Below are 26414 nucleotides of genomic sequence, written 5' to 3' on the forward strand. Positions count from 1 at the left end.
CCAAAGAAGGTTTTCTCTTCCATTTGCATTCAATCAATCCTTACTTAGAGTTTTCTGTCTGCGTTGGAACACGCGTTCTCTAATGAGAAAAAAACCTTGGGGGGAAATATTGATTCACTATAAAGCTCTATACATGATTACTTACTGGCACAAAAATTGCCAACTGCAGAAGTATGGAAGCACAGAAGAGAGCCTTTCTGTTTCTCGTGGCAGCATATGTTTATGACACATTTTTGGTGCTGGAATGTGGCAACGTCTAAATATAGGGCCTTTCCCTCATTCAGAACAAGGCTGTCAGGGTTTCTGTCGTGCAGGATGGCTGCTCCCCCAGCCAGGTGTGCCATTCTGCAGATGGCAGGAAGGCACAGGGCAGAGGTACAGAGTGGGTGCTCTGGCACAGAGACCTGCCTATGTGCTTGAAGAGATGTCTCACCCCAGGGGGAGGGAGCAGCAGGAGACTGGGAGAATAACACTCACGTTAGGTAAGATCTCAGTATCATGTTATGTGAAAGCTAAGCAGAGAATTTAAAGGCAAGTTTATTTATATCCGAAACTACCAGAGAAACTGAAATCTCTAGCAGCTGACTTGGAGCTCTGTGACTACTGCTTAGACAAATTTATTTTTCTCTGAGTATCCAGTCTTGGTTCTGCCCACAGCTTTTTCTAATATTATAACTCACTCTACATTAGAAATGTCACTGAACAAATTTTCCATTCCATTCTTTTTCTCGAAGTATCTAGGTACACTGCCACAAATCTGAATGGTTGTGTGCATGCAGGACCTTCTTCCAACCACGCTGCTGTCTGCTCAGTTGGTGGTAGCCAGCATTTTCAAAGGCTGCCTCTTCTGCGTTATCAGCAACACCTGAAGGGAGAGGGTGTCCCACAGACTTCTGTGATGCCAGTCTGGGTGAGATGTTTGCCATGATTATGGCAGGACTGTGGCTCTCCACCTGTCAGGAAAGGGTTTCCCTGAGGTTTGACAGTTACTGTCTTAGCAATGGGCAGCTCTTAAGGTAGGAAAAAGAAAGGAAAGACCCATAAAACAAACAAATGAACAAACATACAGAATAAAACAGAAGAAAAAAGTTTGTTGCACACTAGTCTTCAGAAAATACTGACTTTTTGGTGATACAGAGAAGTATCTCCCTACAGTGCTATGTTTTGTTCCTAAGTAGTTTGGCCTAGCTAACCACTGAGTTCAGAAAGGCTTTCCAAGCTCCCAGATCCCTGTCCCAGCTGGGTAGCTGAGCCACATCCTTGGGTCAATGACAAGCATCATATATATAAAGGCTCTTTATGTATACTGTTTTTCAGTGCCTCTCTGTTTAAAAGATTTCAAGTGTTAATTCAATCAAATCATATAAGTCAAATATACATAATTACACTGTGATCTCCTTGTGAAGTAAAGAATCAAATGTATGTTTTGATAAGGTATCTTCTCTTTTTATGCTCATTTCTTGCTGATTAGCTAAGTTAAGTAACTTTGTGGTGCATGTCTCAGTCAAATTAGTAAGCTATTCAAGGTAATAAATGTTCAGCTAAAACACAATTAAAAAAATTGTGACATTTATTATTTTTCTTTAACTTAGTTTATTTAATTAAAGACAATATCTTCTGATTACGGTTCCTTGTTAGTGTTTGTTTTGGGGATTTTTTTGTTTGATTTGGTTTGGGGGTTTTGAGTTTTTTTGTTTGTTTGGGGGTTTTTGTCTTGGTTTTTTTTTTTTTTTGGTGAGTGGGTTTTTTTCCCACTTCATCAGTTTAGAAAGTGGGTATTGTGAATTCAGTTAAGGTGGGGATTTCATCTAATATTGTGATAGCACATATTATGATATGAGATTTACTGTTTCATATAAATTTGCTAAAGAGAAAAATTAATTTTGTAAGATATTTTTCAATCTTGTAGTCTCTGGCTGTGGCTTGGGCTATTTTTTTGGGTTGGTTTTGTGGGTTTTTTCCCTTCTCTTTTCTTTTTCATGCATCAATATGGTTATTAAAAGGCCTGACTGGGTCCACAGTTACATGTGGACAAACTTACTATTTTGAAATCAAGTCCTGGGCTGTTACTATTTTTGTATTATGGCCTGCTTGTTAGGGTGCATCTGGATTTGAATCTTAATATGTTTTAAGTAAATAGGAAACTTGAAAGTAATATTTAAGTATTGTGGAACCTTGCAGAACTCAGTACATATTTCACAAGCCCTGTTGGTTGTTAATGATGATCCCTGAAATTAGAAGGAACTGTCATTTTGATGCATAAATAAATACATGTTGCAGTAGAAGCAATGAAATCTAATTTTTAAATAAAAGCTCTTATTTTTAAATAAGGCAGTCTTCAACTGTTATTAACTACCACCAATCAATTCATACTAACTGCTCATTTACTTTCATGGATTAATTTAATTCTGGACTAGGTCTTTGGCTAATGAGAATAAAATGCAGAAAAATAAACCTCACAAAACCAAACAAACATATTCCCCCACTCTCCTACCCCTCCCCCCCAACCAAAAAAAAAAAAGGGAATAAAAAAGGGAATCATAAAAATGTAGGCATATGACTTGAGGTACACATGAGGAACAGATGTGGCAAGTAAGAAGATGCTCACTTTTCCACATGCCAAGTAAAAGGGCAGCCTAATCCCGTGGGTGAGAAAATTGCAGAGAATTGACCAGATTATGACAAGATACCTTATTTCTATTTTCAAGACTTAGGTCTCCATACACCACCCAGAACCCCAGGAATCAGAATTTGCTTTTGAGCCCCGAGGCTGTTATCTGCAGCTGTGCAATGTAGGAGCACACTTTGGATACATCAGTATTTGAGGGCACTGGCTAATTTTTGGCTAGCAGTGCAAGTGCGTGTCTGTTTGCTGATGTAACCATGTCGTGTCTCACATAACTTCTGCAAGGCAGGTACAAGCTGCAGAGTGGTGAACCACTCAGACCTGATGATGGGTCATCTGCTTACATGGTTAGAACCAGTCAGCCTCAATTTACTAAGAATACCCACACAGTCGATGATATTCCAGTAAGTTCAAATTCAGAGATAAGGAGTTCTTATTTTATTTGAGAGTAAGTGATGGGTAGATCTTCGTGCTACCCGTGAACAGGGCAGACACTCCTCTGCTAGATTTGCACATAGCATTCAAACACTCAGCTTGGACTGCTGCAGTGCTGTACAGGGCTACACCCTCCCAGCATCACAGAATAGGGCTGGTTATGTTTTTATGAAAGTATTTCTTGCTGTCTTTACTGCTAGCTTCTGGGTCCAACAATAGAGGGTTTTTTTCCAGTAACTTGGTGTTTTGGAGAGCCTGTTAGGAGACACTGAACAAGGTTGTTCATATTCATGGAGCAAAAGGCAGCTCTGACAGTGACTACCTGCGTTTGCTTTCCCTCTTGTCTCCGAGCACACGAATGCACTCAGAGCTCATGTGTTGAACTGTCTTTTTCTGACAAATGTTGGGAGAACTCAGTACTCTCTCTTGCACAGGCTTCGGTAAAAGATTTTAGCTGCTGAACAAGAATTTTCTGTCTGAGTCATAGTGAAGACAAGTAGTTTAGGGAGTATGGAGGAAATCCTCACAAACCAGAAGTCCAGGCCTTCTCTTACACTAACCTGGCAAAACTGTAGCTAGTAAGGACGCTGGAACCTCCTGCAGTGAGAGATGTATGGTCCCAGGTGTAAGTGGCACTCTGCTCTTAGATTTCCATCTGCTTTCATGCAAGGTACTGTTTTAGCATGCGAAGTACTAATTACGAATCTGAAACCTCTGAATGGGAAGCTGTTCATTCATACTAAAGACCTTTTCCTGGGGGCATAGTGCCTTTCAATGAGGGTACACAAGCTGGAAGCTCATTCAGATATCAGGAAGTTGACAGAAGGCAGAATGTTATCTGAGAGAGCTTGGAACTGGTAGTCCCAAAATCCTCCTACTTCAAGGTGGGCTGCATCTCGGTATATTTGGTTCCTGAGCAATGAGAGGGAGGATGATAATGGGATCTCATAAATCTCACAGCATACAGTAGCTGATTGGTTGGAATATACATTAAGTGCTGGGTGAAGAGGAGCTTTTTTTAGAAGTAGACTGTTTTATAACTATATTTTAAATGTTTCATGGAATGCCTAAAGCAAAAGATAGCATTTCTTTTTAATCAGGGTATTTATTTGTTGAAATAAATGAATAATTTATTTACTTGCTATCTTGGTTGTATGTCTTCTTTCTGTGGATCCTTGTCAGGATGTACTTCAAATGGATATTTTTAGACAGCAGTGTTGGTCTTGGGGAATAATTGAAGCATAGCAGTAGGTGAGTTATATGTCCCTGTAGTTGGCCTTTGGACCTTTTGAATGTCAATTTTTATAGTAATTTCGTTACTTGAAAACATGCCGTGGTGATTAAGTGTTCACATCTTTTATCCCAGAAAATCAGTTGCCATCTTTGCATTGATCAGTCAGGAATACTGCAAGCCTTACTATGTTGTGTTCAGCTGTCTCCATGATACACATAAAAGAAGTACAGGGTAATTTTTCCATCTGACTTTCCTTCAGTCTGATCTTGTCTCTACTGTTGTTAATGCAGATCAGGTAGTATAACTCAAAGGAGTCTAAATGCACGCCTCCTAAGTATGTTTATGGGTATTTGTCTAATTATTTGTCTATTTTGACAGTGACTTGTGTGCATACGTGTTTGTGTATTTATTTGCACGCCTGCATGTACTTGTCAAATTACCTTCCAGAGTTTGCTTCCAAAATGCTGGGCCTGGTTCTCAAACTTGTACAATTACTTTACTTTAAAAGATTTTTGGCAAATATAGATAAGTGCAATCCAAGAGTGGTCTCGTATCAAGAGGTCTAAATTAACAGTTGATGAGATAATGAAAACCAAGTATTTCTATAACAAAAAAATCACAGGAATACCTTTGAATATTTATACCATTTACTGCATATTTCATTATAAAAGCATCTTGTATGAAATAAATATTTGGCAAAATTAAGCTACAAAAGCATCCTAGGACTGCAACAAAATGACACAAAATAATGCAGGGAAGCATCGTTCATTGCTGTTTATTACTATAAGTTAAATTACTTCAGCTGATTATCTCAAGTGATGTTAAAGAACTTCATCTCCAAGAGAATGAAATCACTCTCTGAGATGTACTTAAAAGTAGAGTTAATGGCTTAACTTCCTTCATAAGAGCATGAAATTGTAGTTCTGGATGTTTTAAGTACTCGAGCAGACGTATATGTAAAAAAGGAATCTACTTGTAATAAGATACAAGGATCACCTAATTTTGCACTGATAGATGACCGATGATAGTGTAGAGAGTTTGAAAGTATGACCATTAGCTTGAGGGCTCCATGTGCCAGGATCTCTGCCAGACAAGACATTTTCCATGAGCATTATACAAGCTTTCAAAAAATGTAAGATTGTGGGAGATTTCTAAAATATTCTAGGAAATGGATCTTGAGACAACCCTTCACAGAAACTGTGTGCTATCATAATCTAAGTTCAAGCAATTTAACAAATAGGAGTCAACTTTATTTTATTATGTTGTAATGACTTCATAGCATATGATAGAAATAAATAATAATAATATGTGAAAAGAAGCTAGATACTCCCTCAGCTTGTAAACAGTTTATGGCATACATGTTTCTGTGAAAAAACTGCTGAAGTTCCAAAAATAGTTACTGATGCAGCAACTCTCTAATTTAAAGATCATTTTTTCAGTGAAAATAAAATTCCTGAACAGGCACAAAACTGTGGCCTCGCTTGATTTCCGCTCCAGTTTCATGCCCAAATAGATTGCATTATGCTGGGAAGATACCAAGACGGATACAGAACTGATATAAAAGCTGATATAAACCCACAACACTAGAAAGGCATTGTCAGGCTCGTGATGTAAAGACTCATCCCGATTTCCTCTGGCTTTCAAAAGTTGGGTGTGGGGTTGAATACTTAACCTGCACGCAAAGGTGCTGCCTCGGGGTGTGACAGTCACGGGCTGGTCTCTGCAAAACCATTGTCCAAATATCTGACAGGAGCTGTAGCTCTGGTAGACTCTAGCACATGCAGAATATGACCACTTTTGGAAGCAAGTCTAGAAGATTCATCAGAGTTTTTCTCACTCCTGTGATAGATACTGTTACATTTTAATGTCTTTTGTAATGGTCCTCCCTTTTTTTTTTTTTCCCGCAGCGATGCAGGGCAGAAATCTGGGTCAATAAGTCTGGTCTTTTCTTAATATTAGCTAACCTTCATGCCTTCCCTTTCTTGAATGACCCTGTTAAATCCATCTCCCAGCATGGGTTACTAGTGGGTTATTATTTTCCTATATCTTTATACTAGTGTAATAATGAAATTACTAAATCACATATATCCCGGAGCTGTTGATTAAGAATTGCTTGCTGGTACTCTTTTCAGTCTTCCCTGCCATAATTTGCCTTTTTTTGTTCTAATGAGACTTAGTTGTCTCCCTCTTAAATAAGTTTTTCCTACTAACCAGTGCTGGATGAATTTCCTTTACCACACTTCCTTTTTCATTATTTTTTACTTTGATTAGTTTTGTACCTAAAACGGAACAATTAACATAGAAGAAAACACATAATAAACATTATGATAAATATCAACACATTATAAATTACGTGTATTACAGTGATTGGGTTAAACATAAAATGATATGTTGAACCAAACTTGAGACTTAAATGAAATAAAATGTTTATGGAACAAATCTGTGACATGCAACAGCATAATCATAACAACCTACTGGAGGCATAGGATAAATAAAATGTAAAAATAAGAATTGCACAGTGACTCTTAATGGTTAGCTGCATTTTCTCCCAGAACTCAAGCATAATTGTAATACATTTTCCAACTGTTTCTTTCTCCTTACAGTACTTGGGGTGTATAGAAGTCTTACGCTCAATGAGATCTCTTGACTTCAATACTAGAACACAGGTTGCAAGGTAAGACTTTGTACAACTATGCTTTTTTAAGTAACTTCTGACTTGTGTCCCCAGAGTGGAAAGGCTGGGAAGATGGCAAAACACATAGTAAAGAATTTTGGACACCTTCAGTCCACTTTCTAATTTTGCTTTTACAGGTAAATCTCTTACTTGGTGCTAATACAGCTCCAACAGGGCTTAAGGGATATTTTCTTTGTGGATTTTTGATATGCCAGGAGGTACTTTAGAAAATGTTTGCCTGTTTGTTATGCCAAGTAAGGCACTTATCTCGTTACCAATTTCATGACATTCAAGCCAGTGAGGATGAAAATACTCTTAAAATCTATGATGCATGGGCAAAATTAGTCTAGGGAGCTGTTTTGGGGACCTGTGTTTACAGATTTTTGCATTAATTTCTTATGAAAAGGTGTCAGAATTTCTTGGGAAAAGATGTCAGAGTGCAAACCATTTGTATCCTAAAAAGGATAGAAATGAAAATATATCACCACAATGACACCAGAGACAAATGGAATAACATTTTCTTTTTCAGACTGTATGCAAGAAACAATAAGCTTGTATTATGTTCTTACTGCAATTCTTTTAAATGTGTCATGGTATTTTCGAAAGAGCAGTACATAAGTGCAACGCTCTCTAAAGAAGTGTCCATGAATCATTTTGTTCTAAGAAGAATATTTTCTAAGAACTATAGGAAACGGTGTTTTGCAGGCATTTTCACTTGAAAACCTGAGTCACTGATTTCAGAGGAATGTGATTTCAGAGGAACGAGGCACTCGTAGCAACTCGAGACCGCAATTTGCAATTTCTGGAATTGAAATAATGAAGAAATCCTTTCCAAAGAAAGGATATAAAGGATATAAAATGGCACTACTGGATACAGTCCTTGAATTTCACCTCTTTGAGGCATCTTGCAGTTGCCAATAAGTCTATCATAAACCATTTGTCGTGTCATAAGCAGTTAAGTGTTTCTTTTATCAAATGAGAAAAATTGCTTGGTTTTAGGCATGCATGCTGATCGTATGGTCTATATGCACTGACTTTTGAGTTATACTTGCATACAGCAGCTTTGAGTTGGACCCCATAAGTCCCCACAAACACTGATTTGTCAAGATGCTGCATTGATGAAAAGCATAAAAGCCCAAGGAGAGGTAAATGACATAATTCTCTTTTTCAGGCGATGTGGACTATGGAGGTATTTGAGAATTTTACTACTGTGCTTTTAAAAAAACGTCATCATGTACGTTTCTGATGTATTTGCAGCAGTGAACTTTTAAAATTATTCCATGTCTAAGCAGACTTGTAGTTCCAATGCAGGTGGTCCATTTGTGTTTCCCACTCAGAAGCTCAGTGATACTAGCCCGTGAAACAGTTGTGATAATTACTGGGTTTGGTTTCTGTAACCAAAAGTGAACCGAATTCATCTTTATTTTTCTGCTATTTCCTTCACTATGTGTCTTCATTGGAATAGTTTTGTACTTTTCTTATTATCTAGCTTAAAGGCACAAGTCTGCCATTAATACTTAAGCATATTTGGTGATCTGAAACAGTATGGTGTACACAAACAAAATATCTTTGTCTTGTAGTTCCTTCAGTATGAAAAAAAAATTATTCTTGGCTTTTACTGTGAAACAGACTTTGACTTATATTTTTTTCTGTTGAAGTTATAGCATATTTTACTACATGGTGGTCATTTTGTTGTCCCATCTTCCTCTGATCATGTCTATATCACAGGATATTTTTTTTCAAGGAGGAAGTCGTATCTTCCTGTTTTGCTTTTTATTTTGCATTTACAGGTTTTTGTTTATCATAAAACACTGAAAACTCATAATTTTGATCATTTAATTCTAAAACTTTTCTGAAAGCAGAAGTTTTTAGGTGACTTTTGAATCAGGATCTAGCATCTTAGGCTGCATTTCGTTAATTAATCTGGCTCTAGAAATCTCCTTGTCATGTCTTATGTTTTTGGTACTCACATACTTTGTCATACAGCATTTCTCATACAAGCCTATTGTTTATTAAGAAAGTATTATTAAAGAATTACTAAAATTCACATGTGCTGATTAACTTCCTCATGTGTATTAAGAAACCTAACACACCCTAAGGTGTGTACTGAATTAATAAGGCTGATGTTCTGATACTACATGCACCAATTCCCTCTTTGAGAAGACACCTGGCGCCGAACGGTCTGTGCAGCCCTTTGATTACAAATGAAATAAAAGCACCTGAAACTTACATTTCTGTCCACTACATCGTGCATTTATTTTTAGGTATGTCCATTGCTGATTTCTCCGCAGCTGTCACCAGTAAAACTCTCCTGGTAGCCTGATGGCTTCTGGTGCAGTGTGACCTGCAGAGCCCGGGCCTGTAGATCTGGTAATGTTAGCCGTGGCTGCACCAGCTGAGGAACCTGGATCCGTAGCTGCAGTGAAGCCTCCTGTGTGTAAATTTCTCTGTGCTGTTTTCCTACAACCGCAGAAACAGATGTCACAGCAGCTGTGATCCCTTTCTGACCCAGAACTTCATAAATTGATCCCGCTGCATGCATCTAACCTGTTTGACCTGTTATTTTGCGAAGACCTTGCAAAACCAGTCATAGCAGAAAGTGATCTGTCTGGGGCCATATGACTTCTGGCATTATGCAGTGTTTACTAAATACGATTTAAAAACAGTTAGAAAAAAATGATTCAAGTTACCTGATTTAGTGTGGAAGTCTGCATGCATCTCTTCCTAATAAACAAAGCATTGTGTTTTTCACGTACAAGCACTCCTCTTCTAGCACTGCCTCACATCTGTCCCTGCCTGCTTTCTTGCCCTTCTTCTCCTTTATTCTGAGCTCAAACATAGGAAGTCAGTCATTAGGAATCCTCCATTTGCCTTCTTTCTGTCTTCCAATTATTGCATATGTCACTTTATGTCTCTGCTTGCCTTGAGGATGAGCCAAATCCCAAAGTAGGATAAGTTCCTAGAATAAAAAACTTGTGTGGCTCAGTCCTGGGAGGGTCAGACATGTAGTCTGTGGCTCTGCTGAAATATCTGGGTATTATTTTAGACAAACTGTTAGTCCCAGTCACAGACAATTCTGTGATTAAATGAATTAGTGCTTGTAAATGGCACTTAAATTGTTGAGCGAGCATTTAGAAATCACTTAAAAATTGAGCTAAGATTTCCACTTATCTGGTGAATTAGAGATAAGAAATCAATGAGCAGAGCTTGTCCAGATAACTTGAATGGCTTTGAACATCCCAGCTGTTATAATGCATTAGAAAAGCATATGCATCAGAACTCTGGCTTCAATTTCAGGAACTGCATTGAAGCCCCAATGTAAATAGTTTGGTCAGTGGCCTTTCCTGCCTTATTGCAGTCACGTGAAATATCAACTCATGCCATCTAATGCTGTTGTACCTAGCCTGTAACTTGTGTTTGTTTTGCTTTTTCACTTTTTTGTAAACTATAATGTTAAAACTTGCAACAAGACGTTTATCTCCATGTGAAAGCAAGTGAGCAAGCACTTCCACGTGTCCTACACTTCACTGGATCTTAACAACCTTCGTGGTGCCTTGCAAAGCTATTGTTGTCCTAATTTTGTGTCTGATTTGAGAAAAGTGAACAGCTATGTACAATTTATAATAGATTTTCCCCTTTATGATTCACATTTGAAGTCTCAGGATTCTCTCACTCCAGGACAAACAGAAGCAGCAGAGTAGTATAATCACTTGTATTGTATTTATTCTTTTCTGTAATGAATGTAACATCATGTGAACTCTTGAGCAAATAAATGGATGCACAAGACAAGGGTCAGCAGTTATACACAGTGATAAATGGAAGCCAGCTGAATCCACGTGTTGCATCATTAATTATCCAGTGATAATTCTGGTAACACATGTGAAGTCAAGATGACTTTCCTGGGGAGTGAGACGAACAAAAGCATTTAATTTTCAACATATTGGAGCAACAGGAGGACTAGCAGATGAGACTACTGGGCTAACCACAGGTGGCAAGTGGTTAAAGTTCATCAGAAACCTACCGTCGTCCTCACAGAAGGGGCCCCTCTTAAGTTTCTGTGGCCAGGCCCTTTGTGCCTTTGGGCTCTTTATTAAAAAAAAATAAATTAAAAATCAGGTAAAACTCCTTTGCAACATGTGCAGTGTTTGCAGTTCATGTAATATGTTTGCATCCTTATTGTTCAAGCTGTTCTGGTGTAATGAGTCCTCACTTCTGTGTTGTATGCATGAGTGAGTTATGCACTGGTTTGAATTAGGTGTTGCATGCACTGTTTTGTTGTACGTCCAAGTCTGGGCTACAAGGGTGCATGTTCACTGGCACTTAATGCAATGCCATCAGTTTGCTGCATGCAGCATCAGAAAGTCTCACCTCCCCATGCTGAGTAAAACATTATGTTGCATGCTGTCTTAATAGCAAGTAGATCAGAGGACTGAAATACTTCGTCTCAGCGCTGGACCCAAATCCAAACTCTGATCCCAGCCCTCTCCACGAGCAGTGTTGGGCTGAACAACTGGAAAGAGATTCCTGTCCAAATCTGTAACCTGAACTTTATTAAGAATATTATTAGAGCAAATCCTTTTATGCCAATATCCCAAGCTTTTGGAGGAGAGATGGTGGAAATCCAAATTTTAGAGCTGGATTTGAGTCCAGTGCTAAGCAATACAAATGAAGCTCAGTTGATGTGGTGTTTCAACTAATATCTGTATTCTTTGCAGAAATCCACTGTCGGCAAGCATCACTGAAAGAAAGGGTGGAAGACATTGAAAAGGAAGAATGTTTCTCCTGTGATTTTTGAAGGTGGATAGGTAATGTGTTATCTGCAGTGAATTCTTTACTCAGTGTCCTCCTTAACACACTGTCTTGCTTAGAAGGTGAGTGCAGTTCACCTCTGCCTTCTGCTGTGTGTACCCTGACTGTGGGGCAGTGCTTATGGGATGGTGCTTAGGGGATGGCAGAACACATAAACCATTTGGATGCACAGCTGTGTGCAGGAAGGAATGTGCACAGTTACTTCAGAGTCAAAACTCTGGGAGACAGGGGGTGCTGACTACTGCTAGGTTCACCAGGAAACAAGATTCTCAAAAGTGGATGGAGGCATCCTTATAATTCATACAGCACACCACTGAGTGCAGCAATGACAGCTGATAGTTAGAGAATAATTTACATTTGCTAGTTAAGCTGTCATTAGCACAGAAATTGGGTAGAATGAATAGGATTTTGTATGCCTAACACTGGAATCTTTCATTTTCAAAGTAGTATTAGTGTGGAAAATGTTACCCAGTATTTGGAATAATTTGACTAATATATGATAATACAAAGCTGGACTGAGACCAATTAGTTGAGCTCACATGCCTTTGTAGGAAAACAAAGAGCCTCTCAGGGGATGGAGAGGGTCTAAAGTTGAAAGCCAAAAAGTCAGGGAAGCAGTTATATGGATAGTCGTAGCCTGGGTTTTCAGAAATCTAGTGGCTCAAAATCAGAAGCAGGACTTGAGGCAGAGTGGTCTTAACATATTTTAAATGCAAATTGCAGTACAAAGTTAATGACTGCCTAGAAACTTGGAGACACTCTCACAGTCTGCTAGTTGCACCTGGCAGCTTAAGTACACAAAGAAATGATGGCTTAAGGAATTTGTATGTCATTTCTGTGACATGTCTAGTCACAGAATACAGTTAATCACGAGTGGACAGTCCTTTTTGGCAAACACAGCTTGCATATTTATAAAATGTCATCTATCTTATACAGTTATTCAAAAGGGCAGCAGTAGGACTATAATAATCTAATTAAAAAAAAGAGCTTTTGTAAGATATCTGTCTCCAAAGTCCTGCTTTGGACGTGAAGCCAATTAGGGGTTAGAGAAAAATATTTGTTGGGCTAAATGTTTTCATTTTACTTTTGTAAGGTTTTATGTTGTCCTTCGAAATATCTGCTGTGCACTACTCTTTGATAGAGAAGATACCTTAGTAAATGACCTGAGGCTGGACCCAGTTTGGAGGTTATTATGATCCTGATTCAGCAACAGAAAACAGTTTTAATTTCTCTGTCTCCATCTCTCTGACCAGTACTAGGATAAATGACTAGAGACCAGGCTGAGTGGAAAAAAGCCTGAAGGTCACAAAAGAAGTTAAAGGATTGAGCTACTTAGCAGATCTAAACCTTAAAGTGCATTGGTTTTTTTTTAGTTTTTTTAGGTGCCATTGACCATATTCATGACAGATGGAGGGCTGTGTATGAAAAAGGTTTTGTAGGTGTGGATTCAATGCCAAGGTTTTATACACTCCTACTTTATGTCCATAAAAGCTATGTATGCATGCAGAGTTAAGAGATATACCTAAATAAGGTGTGCTGCTGGATAAACAAGTTTCACTCTACATTTCCTAAATAAGGCTATTGCTCAGAACTACTGTATTGAAAGAAATCATCAAGATCAGGTGGACTTTTCTGTTACTGGTGAATGAAACTGGGTTTCTGAAATTTACTTGCATGTAATAAAAGAAGGTACAAATTGTACAGTCCCAGATATTCCTTAAAGTTAGGTCATCTATAAATGCTGAGAACAGAGCTCTCATTGAGCATACCAATGGATAAAAAGTCCCTTTGTCAGTAAAAGCAAAAGAGTCTTCACAAGTGCACTGATTTCTCTTAGGAGTTGAATGGAAGTCTCACACTGAAGATGCAGGAGCAAAAGGATAACTATCATTAGATAGATTGCATGCTAAATACCTAATGGTATGTGATACTCTATGTCTAACAGTTGCCAAAGTCAACAGTTTTACTGTATAAAGTTTATTCAATAAAACAAAAATTAAGCTGGCCAGCTTCCTTTCATTTTCTGCTTGTAGATTTTCTGCTTGTGAAAAAACAACATTTGAAGAAACAAAACGAGGAGCTGACAAGAAGAAAGAGAAGATTGTTGTCTCCTTGCTCCACCAGTGATGTCACATCAGCCTGTGTGACACATCTGCTGGTGCCACCTTGCTCCACAAACCTTTTCTCCCAGGCTTCCCATGAAGACAGGCTTCACTTCGGTCGGGATGGTGTGACAAATGGCACCACTTGGTCTCTGCACCACTTTCTGGGAGGGATTCCCCACGGGGGTGCTCCCTGCGTTGTAGTCTGAACTCATGGCAGAGTCATGCCTGTGTTTCTCCTTAGCTGCTTCTTCAGCCTTACATCTTCCAGACATGGTCAATCTGCAAGTTGGCACTTAAAGTTCCTTAAACAGTAATATAGTGGGTTAGTGTTCAGAGCTTGTGGATGTCCCCTGTCCTACTTCAGACAGCACATGCTCGTTATGCCTGTTTTGCAAAAGAACAAACAGTATTTCAATTATTAAACAGATTTCTAAAAATGTGCTTTTGGTCTCTGGTTTGTTTTTTTTTTTCTTTTTCAGAAGCAAGTTATCTTTATATTTAGTACAGACTTTGTTTCTCCTCAGGAAATACTGGTACAATACTTGGTAATGATTTAGAAGTTATTAAAATTGACAGGAACATAGTACTGTTAAGAAATAACTGTAAGTCTTCTGTACAATTCTTCCGATCATGTCATGCTTTCATTTAGAAAATCCACCTCTTGATGTCTGTTTTTTTTAACCTGTGAAGTCCTAAGCTTTGGAGGTGGAAAAGGTAACCTTAGGGACTACAGGATACTAAAATATCTTAAGAGAATATTAGATGGTTTTAAGTATTGTGATACAAAACATTTCAGACTAAAGACAAGTCACATTTTCTTGTCTCATTATTTGGCATGGCTTTACTTTTTCCAAATATGTTGAGAAAATCTGTGCTGTTTGTATGTGCCTGTCATTTCCCTGAAATATGAGTTCCAGAATTCTGGTTTTTAATCAATTAAATTGTATTAATTAAGAACAGCAACAACTAAAACAGCACAATCAGAAAAATATTTGAAACCACAAGAATGGAGAGTATTTTCATGTGATGGTGTTCCACAGAGGAGCAGATTTGAGCTTCCTGAGCCAGCTACTTTGTATAGCAGAGTAAAATATCACTAAAGCTATGAAAGCTACCAGGCTTTTTAATGGAGCAAAATGGCAATGTAAAATGTCCTTTTTTCTGTCTCAGATGTCAAGTCACTTTAAAGCAGAATAGGTGAGTTTCAGAAAATGCATATTGGTAATTTTTTTACTGGATGATCTTGCGTGCTGAAATTATATTCAAAATACACAAAATGTTTCGTGCCAAGAAAATGACTCCATGGTATGACCATCTGCAAAGCAGAAAATACTTCTGGGCAGATTTGGAACTCAGCGTGTGGTCCCTGCTGCAGACAGCGCAGTAACTAATTTTACAAGAGATCAGCCTGGCTTTACACTGGTTTTTATCTGAGCCTAACTAATGAAACAGGATGTGGCTTAGAAAGGTGTGATGTGTATCTGTGTCAAATAACTTTCTAATTGGAAAGGAAGCAAATGTGGTTGCACCCAACTTTTCCAAACTCCGTGCAACGTTTAGCCGTGCAGATATGTTCAGGACTTCTGCCTTCCTTGGGCAAGCATTTCCACACACACAGGTCAAGTGATGGCACTCTCAATGTAGCAGCAATATCTGTTTCTGGGCCAAATTTGTGGCTGAGGTTTTTGTGCTGCTGAGGCATTTGCAAATTTGATTTGCTGAAAAAAAAGAAGCCCTGTACTGCCTGACCATGCAAGTTGGAAGAAATCTTTAGGCTGTCTTTTCCACATCACCAGGCTATTTGTGTAAAGGCACCCCTGCCCCCATCCTCCTAGAATGTGCTGAATGGAGTGATCTGGGAACTGTCATAGAATCATTGAATTTTTGGGGTTAGAAGGGACCTTACAGATTGTCTAGTTCTAACCCCCATTTCATGACTTTCACCGGACTGGGTTGCTCAGAGCCCCGTCCAACCTGGTCTTGAACTCTTCCAGGGATGGGACATCCACAGCTTCTCAGGGCAACCTGTGCCAGTGCATCACCATCCTTACAACATAGAATTTCTTTCTAACATCTAATCTAAACCTGCTCCCTTCCAGTTTGAAGCTATTTCCCCTTGTCCTATCACTACATGTAAAAAGTCTGTAAAAAGTTTCCCTTTATCTTTCTTGCAGGCTCCTTTCAGATACTGGAAGGATGCATTCAGGTCACCCGAAAGCCTTCTCTCTTCCTATCTGAAAATGCCAATTCTCTCAAGCTTTCCTCATAGGGCAGGTGCTCCCTCTAACCATCTTGGTCGTCCTTGGAGAAAAGTGCCTATCAGTGCAGTGGCAGATATTCAGCTGTTCTATTTTGTCTTGTTTTGTTCAAATACCTCTTTTAGACTTCTAAACTCCCACACAGGAAAAGTACTGTGCCCTCTGTTGCAGGTATGCAAAGGGTTGATGCCAGGGCACTCTGACCTTGCTTATGCAGAATTGTTCTGTGAATGTATTTTCTGAAGTTCCCAGCATTCTCACTAAAAGCATTCTTAAATTAAACTCTGCAATTGCTCAAATACATTCAGTATTCACAGAGTTTCAGAAACTCTGAAGAGCCACAGCATGGCCACAGCCTTTGAGAACATTGAGTTCAGTAAAACTGAGCTATTTTACTAAAATGAAGACAGGTAGCTGGAAAATGTATAGAACTTTGTTCCTGAGTGAGAGGACATGTAGCCCAGCCTTTCCATGGCAAGGAAAGGCAGAGTGTACAAGGAGTAGCTAAGGCTGCTTTGCCATATTTCTGCCCCAAGCTCAAGCCTTTTCAGCGATTCCACTCCTACACCTAAGTGGCAGTTTTGGTCGACAAGGTCTTTGAGTCAGATGAATCTATTGAGTAACACACTTCATGTCTGATTACAAGGAGCTGGCAGACAGTAGAGGTAGTAGTAAAACCACTACAAATCCCAACCCTGTACTAGAAAAATAACAAGATTGTATACAATTTTTGTCAGATGCAGTGGCTTGAAAAACTCTCTTTTATTCCACGTTGCCACTAGAGAGAGAAGATGGTGGAGGCAAATAGGAAAAGAAAGGAAATTAGATCCGAATTTATCCCTCAAGCACAGTTCATATCTCTGAAATACAAACCTGTTCTGTGAGAGGCAAAACCTGTCAGGTGTCTCAATGCACCAGCTGGACCACTGGAGAAGACAAAGACGATGAAGTGTTGGTGATGTCTCTGTGAGAGCAACTTAGAGCCAAAACACCAGGGAAGCTAAGACACACCTGGTGAAGCAAGAGGCATGAGTCTTAAAGACAGCAGTGGGCTGGAGGCTGTCACTGGCTGGGACTGCTCACCCCATTGCCTCCAAAGGATTTGGTTCTGTGGAAGAAAGAGTAAGGAAACCACAAGTAGCTCAGTAGCCAAAGGGGATGACTCTCTAAAACATGGTGTCTGATTGTTTGTCCTGAGCCAAAGAAAAACACTTTTAGTGAATTCTTCATTTGAGAAGAGTAGTATTCATTTCTCCTGATCACATTTCCAGGAGTAACCTATGTCTCAGTAGCATGGTGATCAGTATGCATGATGCTTGCTGTGCTTTTATATCTAAGATGCATCAGGGCTGCTCCTTTAAAGCAACTGATTTTTATTTTCTCTGTAAGAAAAGTTAGTAACTACTTTAACTAAAACACTTGCTTGGGATCAAAAAAACATTGTGGTGAATGTAGGAACTAACTACAAGCACTGAACTGTGAAATGGAATGCTGTTGTAGCTATAGTGGTCTGAGTGCATATGCAAGGCGAGGTTTGTAGTGAGAGGCAATTTTATTAGACAAGCAGATGTAGGTAGGGGGGAAAAACATCCCCAAAAAACAAGCTGTGGAACAAGCAAGCTCTCTTCTAGACCTGAAGAAAGGATTGTATGCCTGAAAGCTTTTTTAACCATTCTTGCTATAAATCTCACGCTTTTTCAGAATGGCAGGACTGTAGACCTGCTTCAGGCCCTGTTCACTCTCACAACCACCCACCTCCCAAAACGTAATAAATTCATGTGATTCTTTCAGGTGATTCAAACTTTGGATTGGGCCCTAGGTAAAAGCACCCAAGGCATAACTATATAGCACTTACTGATTGCAACCAGATATAATCTGTGACATTTCCTGAGCCATTATACGTTGAATACTGATAAGTATATGAATTTCTCTCCTGATTCATTTGTTGATCCTGTGCCATCACCCAATGCATAGTTGAAACACACTGTATATGGCACAAAGTTAACATATTTTATGTTTTTATCCGGGTGATGTTTCAAGGTTTTGGTTATTTTGACTGTTCTTTAGCTTGTAGTTCATTGTCTCCCATTCTGTTGTTTTCTATTATGCTTGTTGCATAAGGTATTGTTATTTGCATGGTCTGGGCTCTAAATATAATGTCCTGTTAGTCTCAATACATATTAAAAATAGTTGTTTAACAAGGTTTGGAGTCACCTTTGCTCGTTCCTGTGAAATGAGGAATTCTTCTGCAGTATCAGTGGGACAGACCTATTATAGCTTTGTTTGTCGTGGTCAGAGGAAAGTCTCTACATGCACAGGAGCAAATTCTAAACCTTGACCAGACTGACTATTCAGAAAATAAGCTGGTAAATCATGAAAGGAACTACAAGATTTGTTTGTAGCAGTATGATTTCAAGAGCTTTTTGTGGTACACAGTTACTCTTCTGTGAGAGGGTGTAGCTTCAAATCATTTTTGAACATGCATTTCTTTCAGTCAACCCAAGTGCAATGGGGTGAATGAAGCAATATTACAAAACTGAAGCAAAATGTTGGTGGCATTAATCTTGCTCACAGTGTAAAAATAAGGCCACTAATAAATTATTCAGATTGTACTGAACAGATATCAGTTAAAATTTTGTACATCACACGTATTATATACAACATGCATATTACCAGGAATGTTTTAGGGTTCTAATGCTATCTAAAGCCTGGTGGTTTTGCTCTGACTGGTAAAATGCATAGTATAGTAGTGACAAAAATGATCCTTTCTAACTCTTACATTACAAGAAACATTTTTTTTTTTTAAAAAAAGGTGTTAAGCAATGTACAAAAATGAGACTTGGAAGAAGGCATTAAGGCTAATATTTCTATTTACAGTGAGAAAAATCTCTTTTTAATAGTACAAGAAAACATTTTCTTTTTGAGGAGAAAGCTAACTGACCTGCTAACTATCCTCACTTGTAAGCAGAAATATGGTCTGAAGCTGTTCTCTCCAGTGCATTTGAAGCGTAATGAAGAAATCCACACATTAATTTGCCATAAAGCTATTTTCTGTCTCTTCAGGGAAGCAATCAGTCGTGTTTGTGAAGCCGTGCCTGGTGCCAAAGGAGCCTTCAAGAAACGAAAGGTATTTTTCTTTTCTTGTAGTGCAGTTGACTCTATTTTCTTAGTTCAGCACAGAGGAGACCGGGCACAGCAGGCAGGTGACTTTAAAGCAGCTTTGAGAATTGCAGATCATTAATCACGTAAAGTGTTGGCTGTTTTCACCCACGGTGTGTTGTCGCTTGCCCTTTTCGTCGAGATCTGCTTTTTTAGGCATCTGGAAGCATGAATACACCTAGGACGAAGACTGTGCCTTTATATGGCTTCTGTAGAAACCCCCTCCTTTTACTTTTTTTATTTTTTTTTTTGGTAGGTCACATGTGGGAGAGTTAAAACAAAAAAAAGGGATGGCTTTTAACAAAATGCATGAGTAAATCATGGAAAAAGGTGCTGGAAGGTAGAGCAGAAGCCAAAACCATACACAGTTCTGAAAGTGGTTAGGTCAGTTCTTTGAGCATAGCTCTACTGGTGACATTTAATGAGTTTAATCATTTAATCATTTAATCACTGATTCCCGGGGATGGAGAGAACATATCAGGTGATCCTTTTCTCCCTATGCTCTTTCCATGTGGCTGATGCTCAGTGGCCAGCACTTATGGTGAGCCCAGTGTGTCCCTGACACAGTTATTGTCATGCTTTTATTTTTATTTGTGTGGTAGGAGTTAGAATCTTCAGACAGGGAGCGGAGGAAACCTTGGCTCAGCTCATGCACTGGTGGCTCTCAACAGCCTTGCTCTGCCTGCTCTTCCAGAGGCCTGCTAGCAAAGCTGGGATATATTGCTGACTCTGAGGGAAGAAGCATAGAAAGCAGTTAATTATAGCCCATGTGTGAGATCTTGGGCATAGGAGGAGAGTGGGGGGGTGAACAAAAAGGTCTGTCCACTTCCCCACCTGCTGCACCATCTAGGCAGTGTCTCAGTAGAAAGGGATGGGATGAAATGCCACTTGTTTGCAGTGGAGGGTCTTCCTCTGGTAAAATCAGGCATATGTGACAACACATGTCATGGTGCAATTGCAGATTGCCTCAGAAATTAGGGTTGTGGTTTCCCCACCACCACATTTATCACACTGGCATCTCTTGGTTCTCTGGCTTTTTGTTTTAATACTGAAAGTAAAGACAAAAGTATCTTTTTTTTTTTTTCCTTGGAAAGCAAAATGACACAAAGTATAATTGGAAAAGTGAGTTAAACGGAGTTCCACCTGCCTAGTGAGACAGCTTGCTCTGTTATGGGTTTTAGAGGCAATGCTGCTTACCAGTTATTGGAAAGGAATAGCAACAGAACTTAGCTAAACATCAAATACAGGTCTCTTTTGCTGGTCTGTATGTTCATCATGTTTTTGCCACTGGTGGCTTATCAAATTGGTTAAGGTGACATGTAGTTCCTGAGGGCATGTTTTCACATTTTAACTGCACTGTGGGCACGTGGTCTTTAGGCATGACCTGGGAATCGTGAAGGATTAAGGAAAGAAGAGACATACAAGAATGTTCAAAGGAGATTGTTTTATTGAGAAGTTAATGAAGTACTAGCTCTGCAATGTGACAATGCTAAAATAGTGCAGCACAAACATCACGTGGGAGCAATACGCAGGTAGTGTATTTTTAGTCAGTTAAACAGAAGGAAAAGAAGCTAAAACTAAATGTATTTAAACTTTTAAGGTCAACAGAAGCACAGGTGAGTCCATCCTGCTATGAACAGAACTTTCCAAGCTTGCAGGCAGCTTAGGACAAATGCAAATACAGTGGCAGAAGAACACTGCCTCCAGGCCCAGCTTTGCTTTTATATCTTAATAACCAGCATAAATATTCACAAGTGGAAATTCAGCAAGTAGAAGGACTTGGTCTGTTACTGCTGGGCACCCTGATTTTGTACAGGCTGTGGTTTTCCTGAATGAGGCTGCTCTCACACAGATTTGTGGTTCCCCAAAGCTGTCAAAGATGAGAAGTTTTTGAATTTTGCTTTGTCAACATAACTTATTGACTTGCTACAAAACCTCCTGAGGGCTAGTGAAATGCCTGCAAAAGTTATCAGTATTGTTACATCCCCTTTATTACATTCCAACACTTTGTACTTATTCTCTGAGTTAGGAGTAATCTTTACCTGCATGTGGTACCGCAGCATACCGAGATTTTGTTTAGCCTATGTCTGAGCTTTTGCCTACTGCTAAGAAGTCCACAAGCAAAATCTTAGAATGGTTTGGGTTGGAGGAGATCTTTAAAGGTCTTAAACACTCTGGATCCCATTTTGTAAGCATCCCATCGATATCCCTGGAGTCCCACTTTCCATGTGGAGAGTAGGTAGAGAAGTCAGTGGATGCAGAGAACAGATTTCTTTTCAATAGTTGAAGCTGTTTTTACAGAATAAGAACATTATCATTTTAAGATACTGACTGAAGGCATTTATCTTAGTCTGCTTACTTGGCTCCTTAGTGAAGGTGAGACTTTGCTGTCTTACAAACCCCCTATTTTCTATCAGGTCTTCTTTTACATCATATATTCTTGTTTTGTTAGGTCAAGAGTAGATGACTGCCTGCCTAGCCACTATCATTAGTAGGAGCAGTAGTAGTATTAATGAGAAATCATTTCCAGAGGGAAGCAGCTGTTGTGAGTAAATGTTCTTTGAAAGTCATAAACCTTTTAGAAGCCTTTCAGATCACCGCTAACCCTGCATACAATGAAGGTCATCCCAAATAAACAGAGAACAAAAATCTGCTTTTTTTCCCCCCCTCCTCACAGCCACCAAGCAAAGTCCTTTCTAGCATCTTGGGAAAGAGCAATCTTCAGTTTGCAGGAACGAGCATAATGTTGAATATCTCCACCACCAGCTTAAATCTAATGAATCCTGATACGAAACAGGTGAGTGCAACTTCTGTACTAATTTGTAAGGCTTTTGATGAACAGTTTGCTGCTGTCTGTCAGATACTCAGTTGCTCAAAGTTATTATTCCTCAATAATGTCTATAAAATGAATAAAAACGAAATATGAATCATACTAGAAGTCAGCTTATTCCAGTATTCAACACAGCTTTCATGAATTACTTCCTTCTTGCCCTGTTTCTGGTAGATTGGTTCTGCTCTTATAAGACCTATGACATGAAATGTCATTTTCTGGTCATGGTAGTTCTTACTGGGTACAATTACAAACTTTCAGGGTGGTAAAAGGGATGTGCTTGGAGCAACCAACTAAAGGACTGAATGTACATCCCTAATTTCACTGTTTTCTTTCCATTTAGAGTCTGAAAGGGCAAACCGTTCCTGAGGCACTGCTAAAAATACAGCCTCGGGCATTTTGCAGTGCAGTGAAAGGCCAGTCTTTCAGAGAGACAAGGCAGCCTTTTTTCCAAGTAGCTTATTCCTTCTTCTTCACTGTGCTGAAGGTACAGACGCACTTTGGGGAATCACTGCAGTGGTTTGTGAATGATGTATGAGATGAGAAAAATCCTTGCTCAGGGTATACAAAGAGAAAGCAGATGGACATGCGTAGTCACTGCTGTGCTATTTGCTGTGAGCCACATATTCTGTTAGGGCACAATGACTTTCTGCCCAGATACAGCCAGAGAGGAAAACAATGAAGTTCCTACCATCCTTCAGGGCATCAGGATTAAAGAATGAGAAAGAACATGCACACTGTCTGTTAAAAAAACTTGCTGATTATTACTATCATCATGTTTTCATTAATTTATCATCATCCTTGCTTAGAAAACATCCAAATCTCCTGCAGTGAGCACTGAGACACTGGGAGCAGTGCTATGGCTGGATGCAGCAGTTTGTAGCCTTACTCTGGAATATACACAGCAGTACCTCTCACAGGGACAGCTGCCCCCAGTCAGAAACACAGGAACTTGATGTTAATTAGTAAGAAAGTGCCAAGCCCTGAAAGTCGCCTTGTCTTCAGCCAGTGCCAGGGCAGAATTGTAGTTAAACTGATTTATTGCAGAGCAGAGTCATCCCCCAGATGTTTTGCCTTTTCTCTGAGTTGACAAAACTCTTCATCTTTCTCTCACATAATTCTTTTTGAGATAGACTTTTCTGGGTGCTGCTGGCCTGGGAAACGTCTGGTTTCTCAGAGATCCCTAGTGTGGCTGTGGTCTCCCCTGTTTCTTGTTTGTGCCAAGCATTTGATTTGCAAATAAGAATGGCCCAGCAGCTTTGCCCTTTGAGGCCCCACACAGGAAGAAGGCTGTGAACTTCTGTAATAGTCTCTTTTTCCCAGGGGAGCTGGAAAGAAAGAAAAAAAAAGACAAGACAGCGTTGTTGGCCCTGAGGGTAGGAGGAAAGCAATTGCATGTGCTGCAGCAACAATTCAGTGAATATGTTAGGCAGGGCTGGGTGGAAGATGGTTTGTTTAGTATATTTCTTTAAAAAAAAAACCCTGACTTGAACTAATGGCTTCAAGCACTTTTCAGTTTTCTTAAAACTTGGAAAAATTAGCTTAGAGACAATCTAAAATAATTTTTGTTTTATATGATGCTGGAGTAAAAGATTGGGTTATTTGTACAAGTCAGGGTAGTGACAATATTAAATGTGTAACAGATCTTCACTAGTTCATTTCTATTGTTAAGATTACTTCTTCTTTATGGGAAAAAGTGAAGGATATCCTCACTGATGAGTAATGGAACACTAATTCACCAGTGAACACTTAAAAACTAACCACATCTTCAGAGGCTGCTCTTAGACAAGCAAGGCTATTGAAAATGAAGTGCTCTTTACATGAAAGAAACACTGCAAATAGTTATCAACTCTCTCTGACTTAATGAAGCAGCAAGATCCAGACAAAGTCGTGCCAGGCTTTTTTCTTTCCAAGGAAGGTAGTTGCTAGTTCAAGTCTTTTAGATGCAGGATAGGGAAAACATCCCAGAGAATATATTTCAGCCTATTTTTTTTTCCAAAACAGTTTTCTAAACTATGTGGTTCCCTCTCCAAACTGAGATACTAATTCTATTGTCACGTGCTTTGAGGCACTAAATAGAGGCCTGTCCTTTCCTAGATGAATTCATTGGCATGGCTTATGTGACTCAGATATCAAGTGAAAGTTTCTTTCAAATGACCTTTTCTTTCTTGATTATTACATGATTTCATTATTAAAAGATTTCATAAGTTAAATCTCAGAATAGCAGAGCTGTTCTGCTAGTATTGTATGTTCAGGACAATTTGTCTCTTCCCAGAGAAATATTGTATTAGTTCAATTCGTACATAAGCAATTTGAATTTCAAATGCCCTGGATTATGCCTGTGATTTTGTCCACAATGCTACAGTGCAGCTAGAGTCAAATTTTTGTTTGCATATTGCAAACATGTTGATGTTTGAAACATAAAATGACACAGTGGGTGTTGGAAACGATGTTAGGAACCCTAGCTGGTGTACGGATTGGCATGGTTTCATGGATTTCACCAGAGTGGCATCAGCAGAAAAATGTTTTGATGAATAGGACCTTTTGCTTCATTCATCGTTATCTGCAATAAAGAAAGGGAGTTTTTGCTGATTAAAATTTCTCCAAAGATACTGTCTGACAGATCTGTATGATTTACTGGAGTTCTGAGCACATTTAGCAATTTTGCAGTGTCCTGGTACGTTTTAAAGAACACCAGGATAGATTCATTGATCCTCCCGTTTGTTTATATTATTGTGCTACTCTTTTTACTCCTTGTGGATAATTTTGATCCTGATTTTGGATTTTCACCTGTATGCAAGCCAGAAAAGAAATCAAAAAAGTGTAAACTGTAAGAAAACTATCTGACTTACACTTGTTCTTTCTGATCCATACAGATCATAGCAAATCACCACATGCAATCTATTTCCTTTGCGTCTGGAGGCGACCCGGTAAGCATTCCTTTGAAGCCTTCCCCCCACGTGGATACTGCCTTGTGAGGACTGTGGGACAGAATTTATCGCATATCCTACTGAAAGAAAAAAAATAATACGGCCACAGTAGCTCCTGTTTCTTGTTTCATAAATTCATCTTGATTGTTGCCATCAAACTCTTTTTTGAGGGGAATGACTGACAAGCATTCGTAGATCCTCCTCTTTGAATGACTGAAACAAAAAAGTATTAAGGGGTTGAGAGCATTTGTGTAGTAACTGATAAGCATCTCTTTGTTTCTCAGAGTAATGTGGTACAGTCATATGGGATTGTATGAATTTTTATCCTGTTTTTAATTTGCACTTTTTACAGTAGTAGACTATGTTGCAGTTATAGTAATGAAGCACCTTTTTTTCCTTCTTGTCTTTAAGTGTGCATTGAGAAGACTACTAAATACTGCCTTCAGGTGTATTTGCTACACTCATGTGGCTTGAAGACAGGCTTTCAGGAAGCACAGATCTTACTTTCTCATTTTGCAAAGCTTTCAGTTTCCAATTCAGCTTTCAATTTTACACATTTGGTTCATTTGGAGCAAAGGGCAGATTCCTGCCTGTTGTGCTTTTCCTTAGTTTTATAAGCTGTCTATTGAAGGTATATTAATAAATGTGCTTAAAAAGTATTTGTCACTCAGGAAGCAATGGGGGAATTATAAAATATTGACATTGCTCACCTTTTACCTTAGAGGTTTGAAAGCTTTTAAACCTAGATTAATTGAATGAGTGCCTTTTCCTCCATCGTATGATCATCCATGATTTATCAGTCGTGTGCTACAGGTAAGGCAATTTCTAGCCTGCTTTGTGAGTTAATTCTCGCCGTTCAACCCTGTTAAGGTAAAGATCCTTGGCACTTCCTCTGTTCATTTAGCTACCCTCAGGAAATGTAAAGGCAATCTTCAGTCTTAGTATAGCTTTGCAGAGTTCAGTGCAGTTACAGAAGGGAAAAGGACACCATATCATAATGATTTGGGGAACAAAATATGGATCAACAACAGCTTTGAAATACAACAGATTGCAATGTATGCTGTAAATGAACAATTCCTGAAGTGGGCAGAGGAGTGATTAGCACAGTTCCCTGCCTCCGTAAGAAGATTCTTCGCTGCCCATCTGCCATCCCAAATGCTAAGTCCTGGAAACACCATTTCACTCTGCCCACTGCTAGAGTGATTTACCAGGAAAGAGGAGAGGAGCAGCAGTAGAAGAGATTGGATTTGGAGTAAACAAGCTCTTCCAAATGTTTTAGAGAGATAAAAATCACGCTACTGAGTCAGCGAGCTACCAGAGAAATAAAATTGCATGGTGGAAGGGAGCCTACAAG

General features: G+C 39.1%; 1 protein-coding gene across 7 annotated transcripts in view; it reads left to right on the top strand.

Moving 5' to 3' along the window:
* SHC3 (SHC adaptor protein 3) overlaps positions 1 to 26414 on the top strand; it is a 56493-nt gene that overhangs the window by 12368 nt on the left and 17711 nt on the right. For all 7 annotated transcript variants that reach the window (XM_029965425.1, XM_029965423.1, XM_029965422.1 and 4 more), the window contains 4 exons: positions 6899 to 6969; positions 19205 to 19268; positions 21978 to 22097; positions 25007 to 25060. In XM_029965425.1, coding sequence (XP_029821285.1) covers positions 6899 to 6969; positions 19205 to 19268; positions 21978 to 22097; positions 25007 to 25060 — 309 coding nt within the window. The remainder of the gene's footprint in view (positions 1 to 6898; positions 6970 to 19204; positions 19269 to 21977; positions 22098 to 25006; positions 25061 to 26414) is intronic.

This window comes from Manacus vitellinus, unplaced genomic scaffold, assembly GCF_001715985.3.
Source record: "Manacus vitellinus isolate BGI_N305 unplaced genomic scaffold, ASM171598v3 scaffold_9_pilon, whole genome shotgun sequence".
NCBI lineage: Eukaryota > Metazoa > Chordata > Aves > Passeriformes > Pipridae > Manacus > Manacus vitellinus.